This window comes from Pipistrellus hanaki (genome assembly GCF_964339955.1).
Source record: "Pipistrellus hanaki genome assembly, chromosome: 6".
NCBI classification, from domain to species: Eukaryota; Metazoa; Chordata; class Mammalia; order Chiroptera; family Vespertilionidae; genus Pipistrellus; species Pipistrellus hanaki.
In genome coordinates, this window is record NC_140508.1 from 73,398,424 (window position 1) to 73,415,994 (window position 17,571).

A 17,571-nucleotide genomic window follows, 5' to 3' on the forward strand; every position below is an offset into this window, starting at 1 on the left:
ATCAATCTAGTGGGTTTTATCTAGATATAAAAGCCTAATATGCAAATGTATATACATCTATAGATATAAAAGCCTAATATGCAAATTGTCCCCTGGAGAGTTCGACTAGGAGACCAGGAGTTAACTTTCTCACTTATGATGTACGCTGACCACCAGGGGGTGGCGTGGAACAAACGAAGGCCCCTGCTGGCAGCCAGAAGGCCCCAATTGGCCCTGATTGCTGGCCAGGTCTAGGGACCCTACCCATGCATGAATTTTGTGCACTAGGCCTCTAGTATAATAGAATAGAAAATACCAGCATGAATCATATGTAGTTAAAGTGATGTATGTGCAAGCTTTTCTTTTGTTTAACATCCTAGTCATGAAAATGGTATAGTGGGTTATAGTAAAGATTGGTCTTCTATACCAGTGCCTACATTTTCATTTTAAGAAAAATGAGGTACAGGGAGGGAAAGCCCCTTGTCCAAGGTCACCCAACATTTGAAATTTGACTCTGGGACATGTGGTCTGATTTCTAGGCCAGGCTTCATTTGCCCCCAACCCCCAAGCAATTTCTGTAGGAGAAAGTCAGAAGCAGCCTGCACTAGGGCCCTGGGAAAATCATCGAATCCTCTGAGCTTCAGTTTTCCCATCTATAAAATGGGCCCACACTCACCCAACAGGGTTATGGTGAGGACTGAGATTATATAAAACCCGTGCCCAGCCCAGCCCGGTTCATTGGTTGAGTGTCATAGTTCCATTCCCAGTCAGGGTACATGTCCGGGTTATGGGCTCAATCCCTAGTGTGGGACGTGCAGGAGGCAGTCCATCAATGATTCTCTCTCATCATTGATGTTTTTATCTCTCTCTCCCTCTCCCGTGCTCTCTGAAATCAATAAAATTATAGTTGATAAAATAAAAACCCATGCCCAGCACATGGAAAAGACCAAGAGTATGCAATTTACTTTTACCTTTTCTTCCTTTCCATATATCTAGTCACAGAATACAACTCCCCATACCAATACCTCCACACAAGCAAACATCCTGGGAAGAAGGTGAAGAGCTGAGACTGTTTGCCCGTCTCCCTTCTCAGCCATTTTTCTGAGATCGCTGGGTGTCTGCTGAGGGCCTGAGTGACAGCTCTGTTCCATCTTGGGTCCCTACAGATAAGGAACATGCTTGCTAGGAACCAAGGGGTGTTGAGAATCCCCCCCCCCCCTTTTTTTTTTTTTGCATGAAATCTAACATTTTTAAGCGTAAAAATATCTATGATGTTAACACATTCAGCAAATTTGACATATGAAGTTTTAAAGCTTGTTGTTAATACAACAAAATAGCATACATATCAAATTGAATATATATCAATGTATGTGTAACTTGATCTATTGAAAAAAATCTGCATTATTAACCTGTACACCTGGTATTCACTTCAAAATTTTCCTCGTGGTCACATTTAAAAGAAAAGAAAGAAAGCCCTGGCCGGTGTGGCTCAGTTGATTGATTGGAGTCCTGTGCACCTAGAGGTCTCCCACTGGATTCCAGGTCAGGCACATGCCCTGGTTACAGGCCCGATTCCCAGTAGGGGGCATGCAGGAGGCAGCTAGCCGATAGATGTTTTCCTCTCCCCTCCCTTCCTCTCTCTCTAAAATTAATAACATTTTAAAATATATTTTTAAAAGAGAATGAGAAGTAGATGACATTAATCATAGTGATGTATTTTAGTTAATTCAATATATTTCAAATTGTCATTTTATTATGTAAAGCAAAAACTTAACATAATTTTTTGTACTGTCTTCAAAATCCGGTGTGTACTTGACCCTCCCAGCTCACCTTCTTTTGACAAGCTGAATTTCCTGTACTCCGTGGCCACTTGTGGCCGGAGATTTCCGTGGTGGATGGCTCAGGGAAAGTCTGACCTGAGCTTGATGCTGAACACCTGTTGACCTGTGAGGACGGGATTGAGAGAAGAGAATGAGAGGAGGGCCTGGGAAAAAAATCCCTTAGAAGAAGCAAAGTCACAGCCTTTACAACTGCTACAGAACTGCCTCTTTTCGCAGGCTGTTTCGGACTTGTTAGGTGTGGGTTTTGACAGCTGTGCTGTGTTTGTGGGGCCAGTCGCACTATGCAGGCAGAGGTCATATGAAGCCTCACCAGACGTGTGGCTGGTTAGCTGGCTTGGGCTTGAGAGCTGGCCCCCTGAAGTCTCATTTTCCTTGCAGGTGAGGTTTCTATTCCCCTTCTTGAATATTTGCATCAGGAAGAACCATAATTGCAGCTTTCGTAGTTAATACATTTCAAGGAATCCACCCTAGCTGAGAAGAGAAACTCCGTGGCTTCTTTGGAGAGGACCAGTGCCCACCCTCCCCGAGGAGGCCGTTTGCTTTTCATTGTTGCAGCACCTACCAGGGCCATTGGCTGCACAGACGGGGCTTAGCTGGTATTTATCCAATTTGCCTGAACCTGCCCTGGGGAGGAAGGAGTTAAGGGAGGGAGGACGACGGAGCAAACATTCCCTTAGCACCTAGGTCTGGTGCCAGGCACTGCGCTGTCCTAGGTGCATGTAGATGGATTATGTGTTCAGTCTGACCCCCCCCTATCCCCCCACTGGAAGCAGGCCTAGGCTTCTTTTTTTAATATTTTTATTGATTTTTTTTTACAGAGAGGAAGGGAGAGGAGAGATAGTTAGAAACATTGATGATGTGAGAGAATCATTGATCAGCTGCCTCCTGCATATCCCCTACTGGGGATGTGCCCGAAACCAAGGTACATGCCCTTGACCGGAATCAAACCTGGGACCTTTCAGTCCGCAGGCCAATGCTCTATCCACTAAGCCAAACCGGTTTTGGCAAGCCTGGGCTTCTTGCTCTCCCGGAAACTGCAGGTGAAGCCCTCAGATCCCATTCTGGGAGTGGGGAGGCGGGAGGTGAAATAAATCAACTCAGATTATGCAATCATCATTGAGCCCATGAGCTCAGCCAAGCCCACAGCAGGGGAAGAAGGGCTGCTCTGGGCTTCCTGGAATTCCAGGGACCAAGCGAGGCCCCTGGAACTTCAGGCAGTGCCTCCTCTCTGGCCATTTCCATCTTGCTTCCTCCTGCTGTCTCAGGGCATGGGGTTAGAAGCTGTCCCACATCGTCACCCCACCCCAGGCAAGAATGCAAGGAGCTATGACTAAAAGCAAAGGGTCCCTCTTGTGCCCCTCGTCCCCCATAGAACAGGTGGGCAGGTGGGCAGGGCGGGAAAGACGAGGTAGAAACTGAAGGTCCACTGAGTGGCTGTTTAGCAGTGGGATCTCTGACGGCACGCACGCTGATGACACTCACATACAAGTTCCGCAGTGATGATGCCCACATGCTGTGGCTGGGAGAAGCAGTGCTTGAGGAAGTTCACAGCGGAGAGGCCTGTGTGCTGGGAAATTGTAAAACACCCCTTTTTCGTCTCTTCTTGTACCCTGTGCCACCTCCCTCTGCTGTGGGCCCTTTGATAGATGACCTATTTTGATGCTGGCCAAGATGTGATTAAATTAACTCCAAGGGGTCAAAGGGTCAAGGAAAATTTGAGAATTAGAAAAAAAAAGTAAATGCCAGTATGATAATAAATCTGTGACCCATCACAAAAACATCACTCAATGGGAAGGGCTTTGGACAGCAGGAGACATAAGTTTCAATTCATACACGTGGACTAATACAATATCTGACCTTGACCCTGCTATTTCCCCTCTGTCTCTCCCAGGCTTTGATTCTGTGTTGGGTCACACAGAGCATCTTGGAGAGTAGGCTCTTACTTTTCTCTTCTTTCTATTACGGGAAGGTTTGTGGGGGTTGGGAAAACTGGGTCACTCTGTCCCGGACCGAATTCCCTCTCTGACTGACCTGAGGATATCATGGAAACCCTCCTCCTTATACAAGAAACATGCCACTAGGCAGCTTCCGTGTGTGGTTCTCCACACAGGGATGTAGGAACGTTCTAAGCCGCTATGCTCTAAGGCGGTGGGGGGCGGTGGGGGCGGGGTGGGCATGGTGCTCAGTGGTACTCATCCATCCATCTGACAGACACTTGCTGAGCCCCTACTTTGTGCCAGGCCTGCTGCTGGAGGGCTACACAGCCACCAAGACAGGGAGGTCCCTGTTCCTGAGAGCACACGTCCTAGCCAGCCGGCAGTGTCACCAGGCCGCTACAGCAGGCCCAGCTGAGGGCCTGCGAGGCAAGGCAGGAGTTTATAGTAGGGTGGAGAGAGAAAAGGCAGAACTGAGGAGAGGGGATAGCACACAACCCAGGACTGGGGTGCTGAGCACACGTCCTGGGCAGGGACTGAACCACCCACACCAGCAGCAGGAGGACCTGGCTCTTCTCAGGAGAGGGTGGGTTATCGGGACGGGACCGGCTGGCCAGCCACAGTCAGACTTAGCCCTGCAAAAGGGAATTGCCAGGTCTTGTTGGTGGGAGGGGAGGAGAGGCCTTGTCTCCGCTCAGATTCATAGCCTGTTTGAATTCTTTGGCCCACGAGAGCTGTCTGCTGGGAGCCTGCCCGTACCTGCCTGCAGCAGTGTGTCTGTCCCCGCCCCAAGGACGCCTCTGTTCCATTGTTTACTGCACCCCACTCCCCAGCCCCAGAATAAAGAGAGCCACCCCTCCCCTCCACCGCCCTCCTTCTCCACCCTCCACCCCGGTGACTCAAGCTGGTGGCTGGTGGCAGCCGCCCTGCTCAGCCTGGCTCCGCTCAGCTGCCTACATCTGCAGTTGATTTGCCTCGGAACCAGTAGGCCTTTATGTCTCTGCGACCTAAATTAGGGTGGTGTTTTTTCCCCCTGGATTAAAAAAAAAAGGTACCTTTCTCCCCCTGTGGTGTGCAGATTATTATAGTGTCTGTTTGCTTCGAGGGGACAAGAAAGAAAAGTGAACTCTGACAAGTCCGGTTTAATTGAGACATACAGCTGCCCGAGGTCGCCTGTCCACTCTGGCTAGTTCTGAGCCAAACCAGTTTTCCATGGCCAAATGGGGCCCGGTTTCCACAGCGTTTCCTGTCAGGAAGTTCCCTCGCCCAGTATGTGCTGTTAAATAGGATCCTTTTCATTCCTTTTCCTCTTATAAACTTCCCTTTTGGGTCATCCCGAAGGGAGCATGGGGATGTGGCCGCGCAGAGGGGAGGGAACCCCAGGCTCCACTCTCAAAAGGGAGGCGGCTCAGGAAGGGAGGCCAGAAGGGCACTGGGAAGGGTCAGACACCTGGGGCCCCAGCTCCTGGACAAAGCATAGGGTGGCTTCCTCCTCTGCAGAGGTGCCAGCTGCCTCACCCATCCAATGAAGCTCGTGGGTGCCCCCTCTCCTCCCTGGCCCACAGAGGAGGTGATTACGGGTGAAGTGGGATTTGAGGAGTCGTGGCAAGAGTACCCCATCCTAAAAATACCTCCCTCCTGCTCCCATCCTAAAAATACATCCGCCACACACTTCCCACAGAGTGCAATTCTACCTTTCCCATTTCAGTTTGGGCTTATTTGCTTGTTGCAAGCACCCTGGGGAGGTACTGGTAGCTTTGCCCGCTGGCCCCTGCCTCTGCCCACCGGGTCCTGGGAAGCTGGCGCTGCCCTTGGGGACTGGGACATGGGAAGGTTGCAACTTGCTGAGAAAGGTGAGCTGGAGTGGGTGGTAAGCCTGGTCAACTGAGACAGTTGCCGGGCCCTGTGTGGGGAGAAGGGAGGAAGGGGCAGGTGGGGGAGAGTTCACTGCTCCTGGCCCTGGGTTATAGCCTTATATCTATCATCTCACTCCTTCCTGGGATCTGTTTTGTAACATGGGTATTCCCCTCTTGTTTTGAGTCTTCTTACTCCATTTTACAGATGAGGGACTTGAAATTCAGAGAAGTGTCACCCGATCTCACACCACTGGCACTAGAGAGTATGGCTATCTGATCCAGAAATCTAGTGCCTTCCTCAGGCCCCTCCAAGGGGGATCCATGCTTAATTCATTCATTCATTCATTGTAAAATATGGATAACATACATTTCACCACTTAGGTGTGTAATTCAACAGCTTACATACGTTGAATTGTTGTGCAACCATCATGAGGTTCATCTCCAGAATTGCTTCATCATCCCAAACTGAACTCTATGCCCATTAAACAAGACTGCCCACTATTCCTCTCCCCTTACCCTGGCAACCATCCTACCTTCTGTCTCTGAACTGGACTATTCTAGTACCTCATACACGTGGACTAATACAATATCTGCCCTTTTGTCACTGGCTCATTTCGCTTAGCATAATGTTTTGAAAGAATTTCATTCACTTTGAGGTTGAATAATATTCCATTGTATCGATATATCATTTCATTTCTCAACTTATTTGTTGGTGGGTTTTTTGTGTGTCCATCTTTAGGCTGTTCTGAATATGAACAAATATCTGTTGAGTTCTTGCTTTCAATTCTTTTGGCTACATACCCACAAGGAGGGTTGCTGAATCATATGACAATTCTCTGTTTAATTTTTTGAGGGAGCACTGTACTATTTTCCATAGTGGCTGTAGCGTATTACATTCCAATTGGCAACGTGCAAGAGTTCCAATTTCTCCACATCCTCACCAGCACTCATTATTTTCTGTTAGTTTTGTTTTTCATTATAGTAGCCATCCTAATGGATAGAAGGTAGTATCTAAATCTCATTGTGGTTTTGATTTGTATTTTCCTAATAATTAGTGATACTGAGCAAAATATTGAGTATCTTTTCATGTTGGTCATTTGATCTAGAGAAATGTCCATTCAAGTCCTTTGCCCATTTTTTGAATTGGGTGGTTTGTGGGGGGTGTTGTTGTTGTTGTTGTTATTGAGTCATCCATGATTCTTTACTCAAAAGTACACATAAGGAGGAGTTTTTCAGAGAATCTAAAGTCATCATTTGTGTTCATAACGAGGACCCCAGTTAAGCTGCTGTGCTCTCTGGACCTGCTAAACAGTTCATGGCATGTTTTTGTGTAAAGTGTGTTTTATTGCATTTGAAATATCTGAAAAATCTACCACTCCTGTGAAGTTTTCATTCTTTTTTCATGCATGTATTAAGAACCTGCTATGCACCAGCCTCTGTGCTGCAAGCATAAAAGATGACATGACCCTGCTGGGGGAAATTGGCTACAACACAAAGTGATATGTGTACATTTTCTGAACCAGAAATCTCAATGTGTAATGTGATGGGAATTTGGGGTGCACTGAGCTGGGAAGGGAGGGACCTAGGCACAGAGGAAGATAAAGAAAAGATCACACAGAAACATCAGGAAAGAGAATGGGGTGGATGGTGGGAGGGGTTCAGGGTCTCTAGACTCTTCCTGTCCCAAAGCTATCATGTTGGCATGTTTTCACCCCATCCTCCTAAAATAAACAGGTACCTGTCCCCCTTTGGGTGGTCTGGGCTTCTAGCTGGGTGCAGACTTTTAAGGGAGAAATGGGGTGTATGAATGCAAAGTATAACTCAGAGGAGATCTCTGACCTCTGGGTACTGGTTCAGGATGGTGGTTTCTCTTCTCCAGGAGAATGTTGTGTGGTGGGAGGTGTGGCCCCCACACTGAGATGAGACAGGCCTTTTCCAGCTCTGCCAGAGCTCTTAACTGGCACCCACTGGGATAGCGGGGCAGCCTTCTCCCTCCTTCCTCCTGCTACTTCTGGACTTTGACCAGTAAGATAACACTAATTCTTTTCTCAGGTGGCACCATCTCTTGAGAGTGTCTTCTTGGTTTTCACAGCTAGAGACCAGGTACTTTTCTGTAGCCAGAGGTTCATGTGCAAGGTCCTGGTGGGAATAATTCTGGAACCAGGCCCGCAAGCCTACTTGTTACCTTCCAGAACTCCAGGGACTAAAATATTTCATCCTCATTCACTAGACTGGAAACTCATTGTAGACTTGTGTTAACTTCTCTCTGCCTGGTGGTAGCTGGCACATCGTACCTATTAAGCCTTATTTGTTGGTGGGTGAAGGAATGAGTCCCCATCTGCCTCCTTGACATTCACTGGGTGCCCCTTTGAAGTCATACTGCCCTGGGTTTGGGTAACACAGGAGCGCAGATGCCTTTGGTAGGTTGATTCATCTCCATGAGCCTCAGTTGCCTCACCTATGAAATGGGGTAGTGATTCCAGGACCTTCATCCAGGGAACAAGCATCAAGGGCTTAGAAGAGTGCCTGACATGTCACTTCCCTCTCCTCCCTACCCTGAAGGATTTCCCAACCATGGATTCTCTCGCCTTGATCAGATCTTCTTTCTAATGTCCCACAGTGGCTCAGATCCTTCCCTGCATTCCTGCCTTTCTCAGGGACAATCCACATCCTTTTTCTGCTTTGCTTACAGAGTAATGGGGAGGTCCTATAGTCTAGAGCAGTGGTTCTCAACCTTTTTAATGCCACGACCCTTTAATGCAGTTCCTCATGTTGTAGTGACCCCCAGCCATAAAATTATTTTTGTTGCTACTTCTTAACTATAATTTTGCTACTGTTATGAATCATAATGTAAATATCTATGTTTTCCAATGGTCTTAAGAAATGCTGCTATGCTGTAGAGCAGTGTTTCCCAAACTTCTCTCATGATGAGAATCACCTGGTGGAGTTGTTAAAATACAGATTCCCGAATCCCAACTAAGAAGTGCTAAACTAGAATTATTGGGAACATATAGGTAAAATTGTATACTTAACTAGTGCTCTAAGCACTAAATCTAATATGTAATACTTTAAACAATTTTACCTATATGTTCCCAAAAATTCTAGTTTAGCACTTCTTAGTTGGGATTCGGAATCTGTATTTTTAACAACACCAGCAGGTGATTCTCATCATGAGAGAAGTTTGGGAAACACTGCTGTGGAGTATAGGCCTGGATTTGAAGGAACAGGGCCTGAGATAATGTGTGTACAGCCTTGTTCCTGGTAACAGAGGTACCTCAGAGGGTGCGATGGTGGGAGAGGTTAGAGTGACCCACTCGCTTCCTTGTGGACCACAAAGTAGGGATTTCTTTGGCATGTGCCATGAGTTCTCACAGCTGCCTGTTGTGGGCCAGCCCTGGGCAGACCCTGGAGGGTGGCCTGTCCTCAAACTGCTTAGGATCAGGGGACAACCAAGAGAAAGGCAATGGACAAAACTGGCAGAGTACTGGGTGGCAGCTCCCAGGCCTGCCTGTGAGTCCCATCAGATACAGTGGTGGGAGAGAGAAGAATCAGGGAAGATCTTTTGAAGGGAAGGGGTATAAGCTGGACCCTGGAGAATGGTTATGAGCTGAGACAACAAGGAAGGGACAGGCCTTTTCAGATGACTGCAGGGAATTGGGAAAGGGGAGAGGCATGCCTCCCACAGAAACACCTGGGCAGGGATGAGCCAGTGGTGGTGAGACAATGTGCTCATTTATTCAGTGAAGCAACACAAATGTCTGAGCACCTCTCTGTGCTGTTTCTGCACTGGAGCTGGGGATACAGAGGTGAGTGGGATGCTGTGTGTGCCCCCAGGGGTGCAGGTGACCTTCCTGGTGGGTGACATGTGCCGTTGGTGAGGGAGGGAAAGATACAGAATTTGTCTCCTTTTCAAATCATGGTGCCCTGTTGGCTTCTTCATCTATGATGTCCTTGGCCTTCACTTGGGAGGGGCCAGGTGTTCCAGCCCTGGAACTTGGACCACAGAATGGTCAGTTGTCAAAGCGAAGAGGGCCCTGAGAGGCACCACATGTCCAGATGCTTAGAGAGCATCTGAGCCATGTGCTGGGGAGGTGGTTAAATTTGAAGATGACAGGAGCCACCCCAGAAGGGCTGATTTGTAGGTCCTGAGTGGAGTCTGGGGAATATGCTTTTTTTTTTTTTTAAATAATTTCCAAAGTGACTCAACAATGGTTCTCAGCCTTAGCTGCATAGTGGAGGCCCTGGGGAGTTTAAAATGCTGATGGAAGTCTGGGTCAGGGTCTAGACACAGGTGGTTTTAACAGCTCCTTCAGTGATTCTGATATGTAGTAAAGCAAATTATACTTCCTGATATAGGTGGGCTTCTTGCCGAGGACTTATGGATTAATACCAAGGACTCTCCTTCATCTAAATACTTTGCATTAGTCAAGGTTCTCCAGAGAAGAGTACCAATAGTGTGTGTGTGTGTGTGTGTGTGTGTGTGTGTGTGTGTGTATACAAATAGAGAGAGATTTATTTTAAGGAATTGGCCCTGATGATTGTGAGGGCTGGCAAGTGCAAAAGCAAAATTGGCAGGTAGACTAGCAGGCTGAAGATCCAGGGTAAAGCTGATATTGCAGTTTGAATCCAAAGGCAGCCACGAGTCAAAATTCTCTGTTCCCTCTGGAGATCTCAGTCTTTTCTCTCTTAGAACCTTCAACTGATTGTATGAAGCCCACCTATATCAGGTAGTATAATTTGCTTTACTCAAAGTTTACAGATGTAAATGTTAACCTCATCTAAAAAATACCTTTACAGATACATTTAGATTAATGCTAAACTAAATACTTAGAAGTCATAGTCTACCCAGGTTGTTACATAAAATTAACCATCATTCATTTTACAAGTAAGAATTGAGACCGAGAGAAGTAGAACAACTTCTCCAGGACCCCATACCTAGTTCCTCCACTGCTGATTTTCTTGTCATAGGCTTGTGCATCCTAAACCCATGAAGAGACCGTAGGTAAAGTCCAAGTACTTTGTTTACAGAGGGAAGCTCTGACTCGGGGAGGCTAACCACCATTCCCAAGTCATGCATTTTGGCAGGGAAGAGAGCTGGCCCTTAAACCCAAGCCTCCTTTCTCTGTTCCAAATGGCAACATAGTGAGGGCTCAAAGAGAAGTGCCTTTCCATGATCACGTGAACAAGTCCTGCCTCTCTCTCCAGCCAGCAACCTCGCTCTGCAGGGTCTTGGGAACAGGAAAGGGGGAAGCTGTAAATGGACTCTGCCTCTAAGTAGAGGGGAGAGTTGGGAGGCCTCACAGTGGTTGCTGACTCCCTGCATTTATATCCAGGTCCCACTGGTATCTATCATTTTGTGGCTGCTTCCTTTATGTTTGGGTTTGCACACTTAATGCCATCATCCACAGAGATAGCCTCACAGAGGTGATCACCTCTTGTTTAGCATTAACCATGGCTTTTGCTTTAAATCAAAGTTACAATTGTTATTCTTGTGGGGAGCATGTCACCCTCACCTCTGCCCCCAAAGGGCTTGGCAGCACCCACATCAATGGGGTGAGTGGACCCTATGAAATAAGCATGTGATGTTGGCCAGATATGGTCCAGAGTCTGGATGAAGCAGGCTGTGGGCAGACAGAGAACTCCAGGGCCAAAAATCATGGCAGGGCTCTAGGCCAGGCCCCAGGAATGCCCTGCAGTGATTGTGGGGCATCAGAAAATGTAAGCTAAGGAAGCTACGAGTTCAGCTGGCTGGGAGATGATACCTGGCTGGCAGATGGAGAGAGAAGACACTGCATGCTGGAGACAGGGCTGCCTGACAAGGGAAACTTCCATGGGCTGCCTGGTGAGGCTGGATCCAGGTACAGGTTGCAGGGAGAGGGAAGGGCAGAGGAAAGAGCTGGCAAGCCCTGACCCTGAGTAGCTCAGAAGATGGGCTGCCCACCTTGCCCTCTTCATGTGGTGACAGAAACCAGGCGTCCTCAGATAAGACCACATCTCCAAGAGCTCTGGACAGGGAGCAGTGCGGTGGAAAAGGCTCAGCCGAGAGCACAGACACCCAGGCCAGGCCACAGCTCCCTGTGACCTCGGGGAGGCAGGTTGGAGCCAGAGCCAGGCCCGGAGGCAGGCCTCTAGGCTCCCATCCCAGATGGCTCTGTCTCCTCAGTCTCAAAGATCTCCAACCAATGGCTTTGATTTGCTCCATCTCAGAAAGTGACCCTCTGAGTCCTCCTATCAGTTGAGCAGCCAGCAGCCTCCTACTCCTGTGTGTCATGAACTTGGCATTGCTCTGTGGATTCCATGACTGGAAAGGTTTGGGAAGCACAGCTCCATACCAGTGTTCCATTCAGGGTCCTTGTCACACCAGTGCTGCAGATATTGAAAGGTGTAGGCAAAATAGAAAGATTAAGCAAGGTTAGGGAACTAAGAGTTAAACAAAGTTAGAAAGGTGCTGTGGGTTTCTCAAAAGGTGTGTGTGTGTGTGTGTGTGTGTGTGTGTGTGATAGCCAATGTGAATCTCTAACAGAGCTCCAGTATTCAGGTATCTCAAACATAGTCATGTCATTTGTAGTTCATAGTTGCAAATAAGAGACATGAATTGCTGCTGCTGGCTTAAGATCTGAAGTTCTGGCAGCCACGCCCAACCGACTGGGCCTGGGCCCATGAGCTCTCTGCCAGGGATGTTTAGTGGGAGGTAGGATTCTGCTTCCCACCATGGCGTTCATAGTGGGGCCTCTCCTTGGCAGTTGAAATCTTTGACTATAGGATCCTCTCCCCTGGATCAGCCAGGAGACCTCCAAAGAGAGAATGCTTAATGATGACCCCCGCCCCAGGGAGTCAGTGTTACCAGAGGTCCACTGTGAGCTTTGCCTCTCAAGCTGCGCCCTGCTGTTTTTCTCTAGCTCCTCCTGCTTTCATTCCCTGCCCCTGGAGAGGCCTCCCACTGTTCCAGGCCCCTTCTCTCCCGGCTCCTATCACTGTCCTCTCCTTCCCACACCTCACATGGCTGGTGGTGTGGACAGGAGGCCCAAGGTCATCAGGGAAGACTCCCTGGCTCTTCCAAGGAGGCAAACAGCTAACCTGATGCTCTTACGCCTACTACTCTCAGGCTAATAAAAAGTCCTTGAAAATTTGGATGCAGAGGGAAATGGCCTTGGAGGGTCCCCACCAGCAGAGTTCCTTGTTATAACCTCTCCTGGTGGGAATTCTCAGGGTGGGCACAACAAGCTGGATGGCATCCTCTCGGGCTGGTAGAAGAGATGTGCGTTGGGGTGAGTAGGGCTCAGTGAGGTGCCCTCCCATTACCCCATCTGGCAGCTGCCCACATGTGCAGCCAGCCCTGCTCTGTTTTCTAATGGATTGGGCCACTGTCTCATCCATAATGGTCATATTGCTCAAATTTCCAAGATAATTATCCAACCGTGTGTTGACAGTGACTCGGAAAGACCTGCTTAAGAGGACCGGATTGCGAGAGATAACTATCGCTATTGTCTCCATCCTTACTAATGAACATTGAAGAGGCTGCCACATACAACATACTATAAACTTGCTGGTTTGGGTGCAAAATGTGTTTTGACATGGCTTCTACTTTGGAGGGTTTTACCTTCCAGTTCCACAGGCTCAGTATTCTCAAATTTTATAAAATGGGGACATGAAACCAGGTAGTTCCATCGCCTCATGTCTAAATCTGTCTCTATCCCATGGGTATTCCTTAAGATCTGGACCACAGCTGGTATGGCAATTGGTGGTTCCTTGCTTAGATGACCATATCACCATCTCTCCTTCTTTCTCTCTTCCTCCACACCCGCCTCTTCCCTACCTCAGCTCCCTGTCTGTTTCATCAACTTCCCTGCCCTCCTTCTCCCCCACTTCTGCCCCTCCCTGTCCCATATCCCTCTTGGAGCCTGAGGCAGAGGGCTGCCCCCTCACAGGTAAAGCAAAAAGGTGCCAGGGTTGAGCAATCATTGGTGACAACAGACATTCTTTCTCTAGAATTGACTGGGGCAGGGCAGTACCCCAAGGGTGTGGGCTGGGGTCCAAAGCCCTGCTGTGTCTAATGGAGCCCGGCCCCGTGATCATGAGGGCAGCTGAGGCAGGGGGTGGCATGGGGGGAGGTTAGACAGAAGAGTCTGGGGTTTAGGAGGAGATAGTCTAGGTGACCAGCTATCCCACTCTGCCTGGGGCCAATGGGATTCTGAAAATGTCTCACTTTCAGTGCCTAAACCAGGAAAGTCCTAGGAAAACCAAGACGTGGTGGTCCCACCTCTTGGCTTTGGGTGGTAGAAGGAGGGAGGGTAGCTTTGGGAGAGAATGGTGTGATAGATTCCTCTCTGGGGTACTGGTGGGCCATCACAGACTTCTCCCCACCTGCTGTTGCCTGGGCCTGTACCCCACAGTGGAGAGCTCTGAGTCTGCCATTGAGGTTCCCTGTGCTAGAACAAGCACTAGGGCCATGGCTAAGAGCTCATGCTGTATTTGCTGCCAATCTTTGGTGGACAAGTCTTTCTCCCTCCCTGGGCCTCAACATCCTCAATTACAAAAGGTTCTGTTTGGTCCTAACATCCTAGAAGCTTTCTACAGGTGTTGGCAGACAGCATTCCCAGCTCTTTGCACCATCATCCCAGTTTCTGGCCTTTGGATCCTTTCAAATGGAGCTTCCGTAATGGAACACACCACTGACTCACTGCTCATCCTGGACATGGGACTGGACCACTCCTGGTTCCATCTCCTCATAGGAAATGGGGGTTGAAGTAACCAGCTCACAGGGTGATTGTAAGGATTAAATGAGGAACTATCTGTAAAAGAGTCCACTCAATAGCTGGCACTTAGTAGGTGCTTACGAAATGGTGCATGAAATCAAAACTACTCCGGTTGTTGCAAAGCAGTATTGGGACGAAGGTTGTCGGAGGAAATCCTTTTTCTCTCAATTCATAAGTTGCTTACTCAGAAGAAACAAGATTCTCCCATTTTTCGTTGGGAGATTTAACTCCTGAGAGTTTTCTGGTGTCACATTTTGCTCTCCTTGGCTACCTATAAGGCCTTGCATTACTAAAGGGTGAGCATTAGCTACTTGCCAAGGGCTTTGCCATTCATTACTACTTATGCTCCCATGTTACTTCCTCCTTGAGAAAGTCAAGGTGACACTGATCATTTCAAGTAACCAAGCCCACATTTGCTCAATGACTCACTCAGCAAACACATGTCAAATACCTGTTGGTGTGAAGCTCCATGCTCCGTGCTCCATCCCGTGGAGAACATGGAGAAGCAAACCATTCTTACCATCAAGGAACTACTTACATTCTGATCCTGTGGGCTCCATCCTTTGGAAGATGAGGATCCTTTTTAAATCTGAAAAATTTCATGGATGTCTGCTTTGCTGTATTCCTCTTGTATGATTCAGTAATGTTGTTGTGTATATCCATGTTGGACCCATCACCATCTAACCTGCACATGTGTGAAAGCTAGCCATATTGTATGTGGGCAAAAGTATTTGTTCAGCATCCTAATGATGTAGGTTTTATGAGTCTGAATATCCCTGACCTTGATCTCCAACTGCTTAAGGGGCTCAATGAGTGTTTAGGACTATTGGAGGGAGATAGGGGCTCAGTATGGGAAGGTGAGGGCACCTCTGATGAAAGAGGCCAAGAGCTCCAAGTGATGCAGAAACAGTGGACTGATGTCGGGAGTAAGGGAGAGGGAGACCCGTGATCTCTGCCAAGGTGTTGGACCTGACGTCTAACATGGAAACAAAGAGACGGTGGAAGGAAGCCAAGGGCCGATCTCCCGAGTGCCCTCTCGGTCTGCTCCCTGCTTTTCCTTTCTTCCAGGGACCTGGAGCCTATGTGTTTGTTCCTTCACCCCTCTGCTTCCCCCACTGGCACAGACTCCCCAGAAAAGCTAAAAATTCATCTCATCTGACCCAAATCAGAGGGTGGATGCGCCGGGGCTTTATTACACCCTGGTTAAATGGGTCTTGTGGGAGAGGATGGGCTGCACATAATTGTCTCCTTGGTCACCTCCACCCACCCGGCCAGAAAAACAGTGGGGCTGCCTCTGTTTAGACACCAGTCTACAAAAAGGCCGCCTCCTCCCTTCCACTTTTTCTGATTAGTCTTGAAAAATCAGACTGCAGGCCTGGGAAAGAGATGGGAGGAGGAGGAGAGTGGAGAAAGGACCATGCCCTCCCACCCGGCTGCCTTAAAGGAAAATAGCCTGGGCGGATTTGAGACGTCTCCGGGGACCCGGCGGGCAGGCTCCGTGAGAGCCTGGGGCAGGGGCTGTTTTAAAAGCAGGAGCAGCAGCTCCCTTTACAGCATTTTTTAAAAAAATGATTCTTAAAGTCCTACATTGTTCTTTGGGTTTAAGCATGCCATCTATTTCCAAATGAGTGTCAGGAAGACTGAAAGAGAGGGGCCGTTACTCTGGCTTTGAAAGAAATATTTTTGGAAAGGGTGGGGAGCAAGCAAATAAATCATGAGTAGCTTTCAGTGTAATAAGTAGGAAGCAAGAGCCCTTTCCAGGCCCTTCCTTCCTCTTCTCTCCCTCCTTCCCCGGAGCTAGGCTACGAGCCTGACTCACTGTGGGACAGTGGGAACGCTCACAGGTGAATGCTCTGCTGTGAAGGTGAGTTGTAGGTGTTAGGTGGTGTTAAGTTGTGGGTTTGCAAGTAGGTTTGCAAGTAGTTTGCCTATGCAGTGTTTGATACTTAATGAGGGTACCAGTCAATCAGGAAGCCTTGTACAGTTGCATACCTGCCTTCTCTTCATAAAACAGTAAGCTTGAACATCACTGGGAATCTCTCCCTCTGTTCCCAGCCTTCCACTAGGCATGATGAGAGATACAGGGGAATTAGAAACCACACTTGTTGTTTGTTTGTTTGTTTGTTTGTTTGTTTGTTTGTTTTTGGGGGAGAGACAAGATTACACACATGGAAAAGTTAGGTGAGACAATAAATGGGCAAGGGCCAAGGGGTAAGATCCTACTCCTAAAGGAGTTAAGAGGAATATACATTAGTACGTCATTGCTGTGTAACAAAAAGGCCCCAAAACTTTAGCAGCTTTAAACAACAATAAACATTTATTATACTCAATGGTTTTTTATTGTCAGCAATTCAGAAGCAGCTTAGCTAGGGAGTTTTAGCTCAGAGTTTCCCATGAGGTTGCAATCATCTGCTTGCTTTCCAGTTGAATCTTAGAGATACTTCTCTGCACATCCATATACAGATTGCCTCGTGCTTTTTAAAGGCTACATAGGACCATGATGTATTTAGAGAGCCTCCCACTGGTGAACACAGTTTGCTTCCAGTCTTTGCTATAGAATCAATGTGCAGGGACAATCTTTTTATATAAGTTGGGTTCATGTGGTAATAAAACTGTAATGATAAATGTAATGAAAAATCTGAATCCTCAGATTTTTTTAATTTTGCCCATCTGATGGAAGAAAACTAAAATTTATGTGTTTAATTTTTATGTCTTTCATGCTGAGTGATGTTGAGCATTTTTCATTTTTTAAAAAGCTATTTGTGTTTATTTTTCTGTGATCTCCCTGTTTATTTTTTTCATGTTTTTTTTTCACCAATTTTTTTTGCAAACTATAGGTCTTTTACTGATTTAATATAATCTCTATAAAGAAAAATAGCCCTCTATCATACATTATACAAATATTTTTCCCAGTTATTTGTGACTTGATTTTGTTAGGAAATTACACAAATGTTTGTCATTATTTAGTCAAATTTATCCATCTCTTGTGGCTTTTGGATTTTGTCTTACTTAAAAAGTCATATCCCCTTTGAGATTATGAAATAATTCTTCAATATTTTCTTTTCATGATTCTGCTTTCTTTAACTTTTAAATCTTTGTTCTAGTTGTCACTTATTTTGGTGTAAGGAATGAGGAAGAGATCCAGGTTTTTATTTGTTTTGTTTCCTACATGATTGGCCAGTTGTCCCAACCTCATGTGTTTTTT

General features: G+C 47.3%; 1 protein-coding gene across 7 annotated transcripts in view; it reads left to right on the top strand.

Moving 5' to 3' along the window:
- ZBTB7C (zinc finger and BTB domain containing 7C) overlaps positions 1 to 17,571 on the top strand; it is a 255,881-nt gene that overhangs the window by 218,418 nt on the left and 19,892 nt on the right. Inside the window, exon 1 of one of the 7 annotated variants that reach the window (XM_084887405.1) lies at positions 2,096 to 2,198. The exons of the other annotated variants lie outside the window; for them this stretch is intronic. Within the exon in view, the coding sequence (XP_084743531.1) occupies positions 2,119 to 2,198 (80 nt within the window). The 5' untranslated portion in view covers positions 2,096 to 2,118. Of the gene's footprint in view, positions 1 to 2,095; positions 2,199 to 17,571 lie in introns of those variants that run through there. 7 annotated transcript variants of the gene reach the window in all.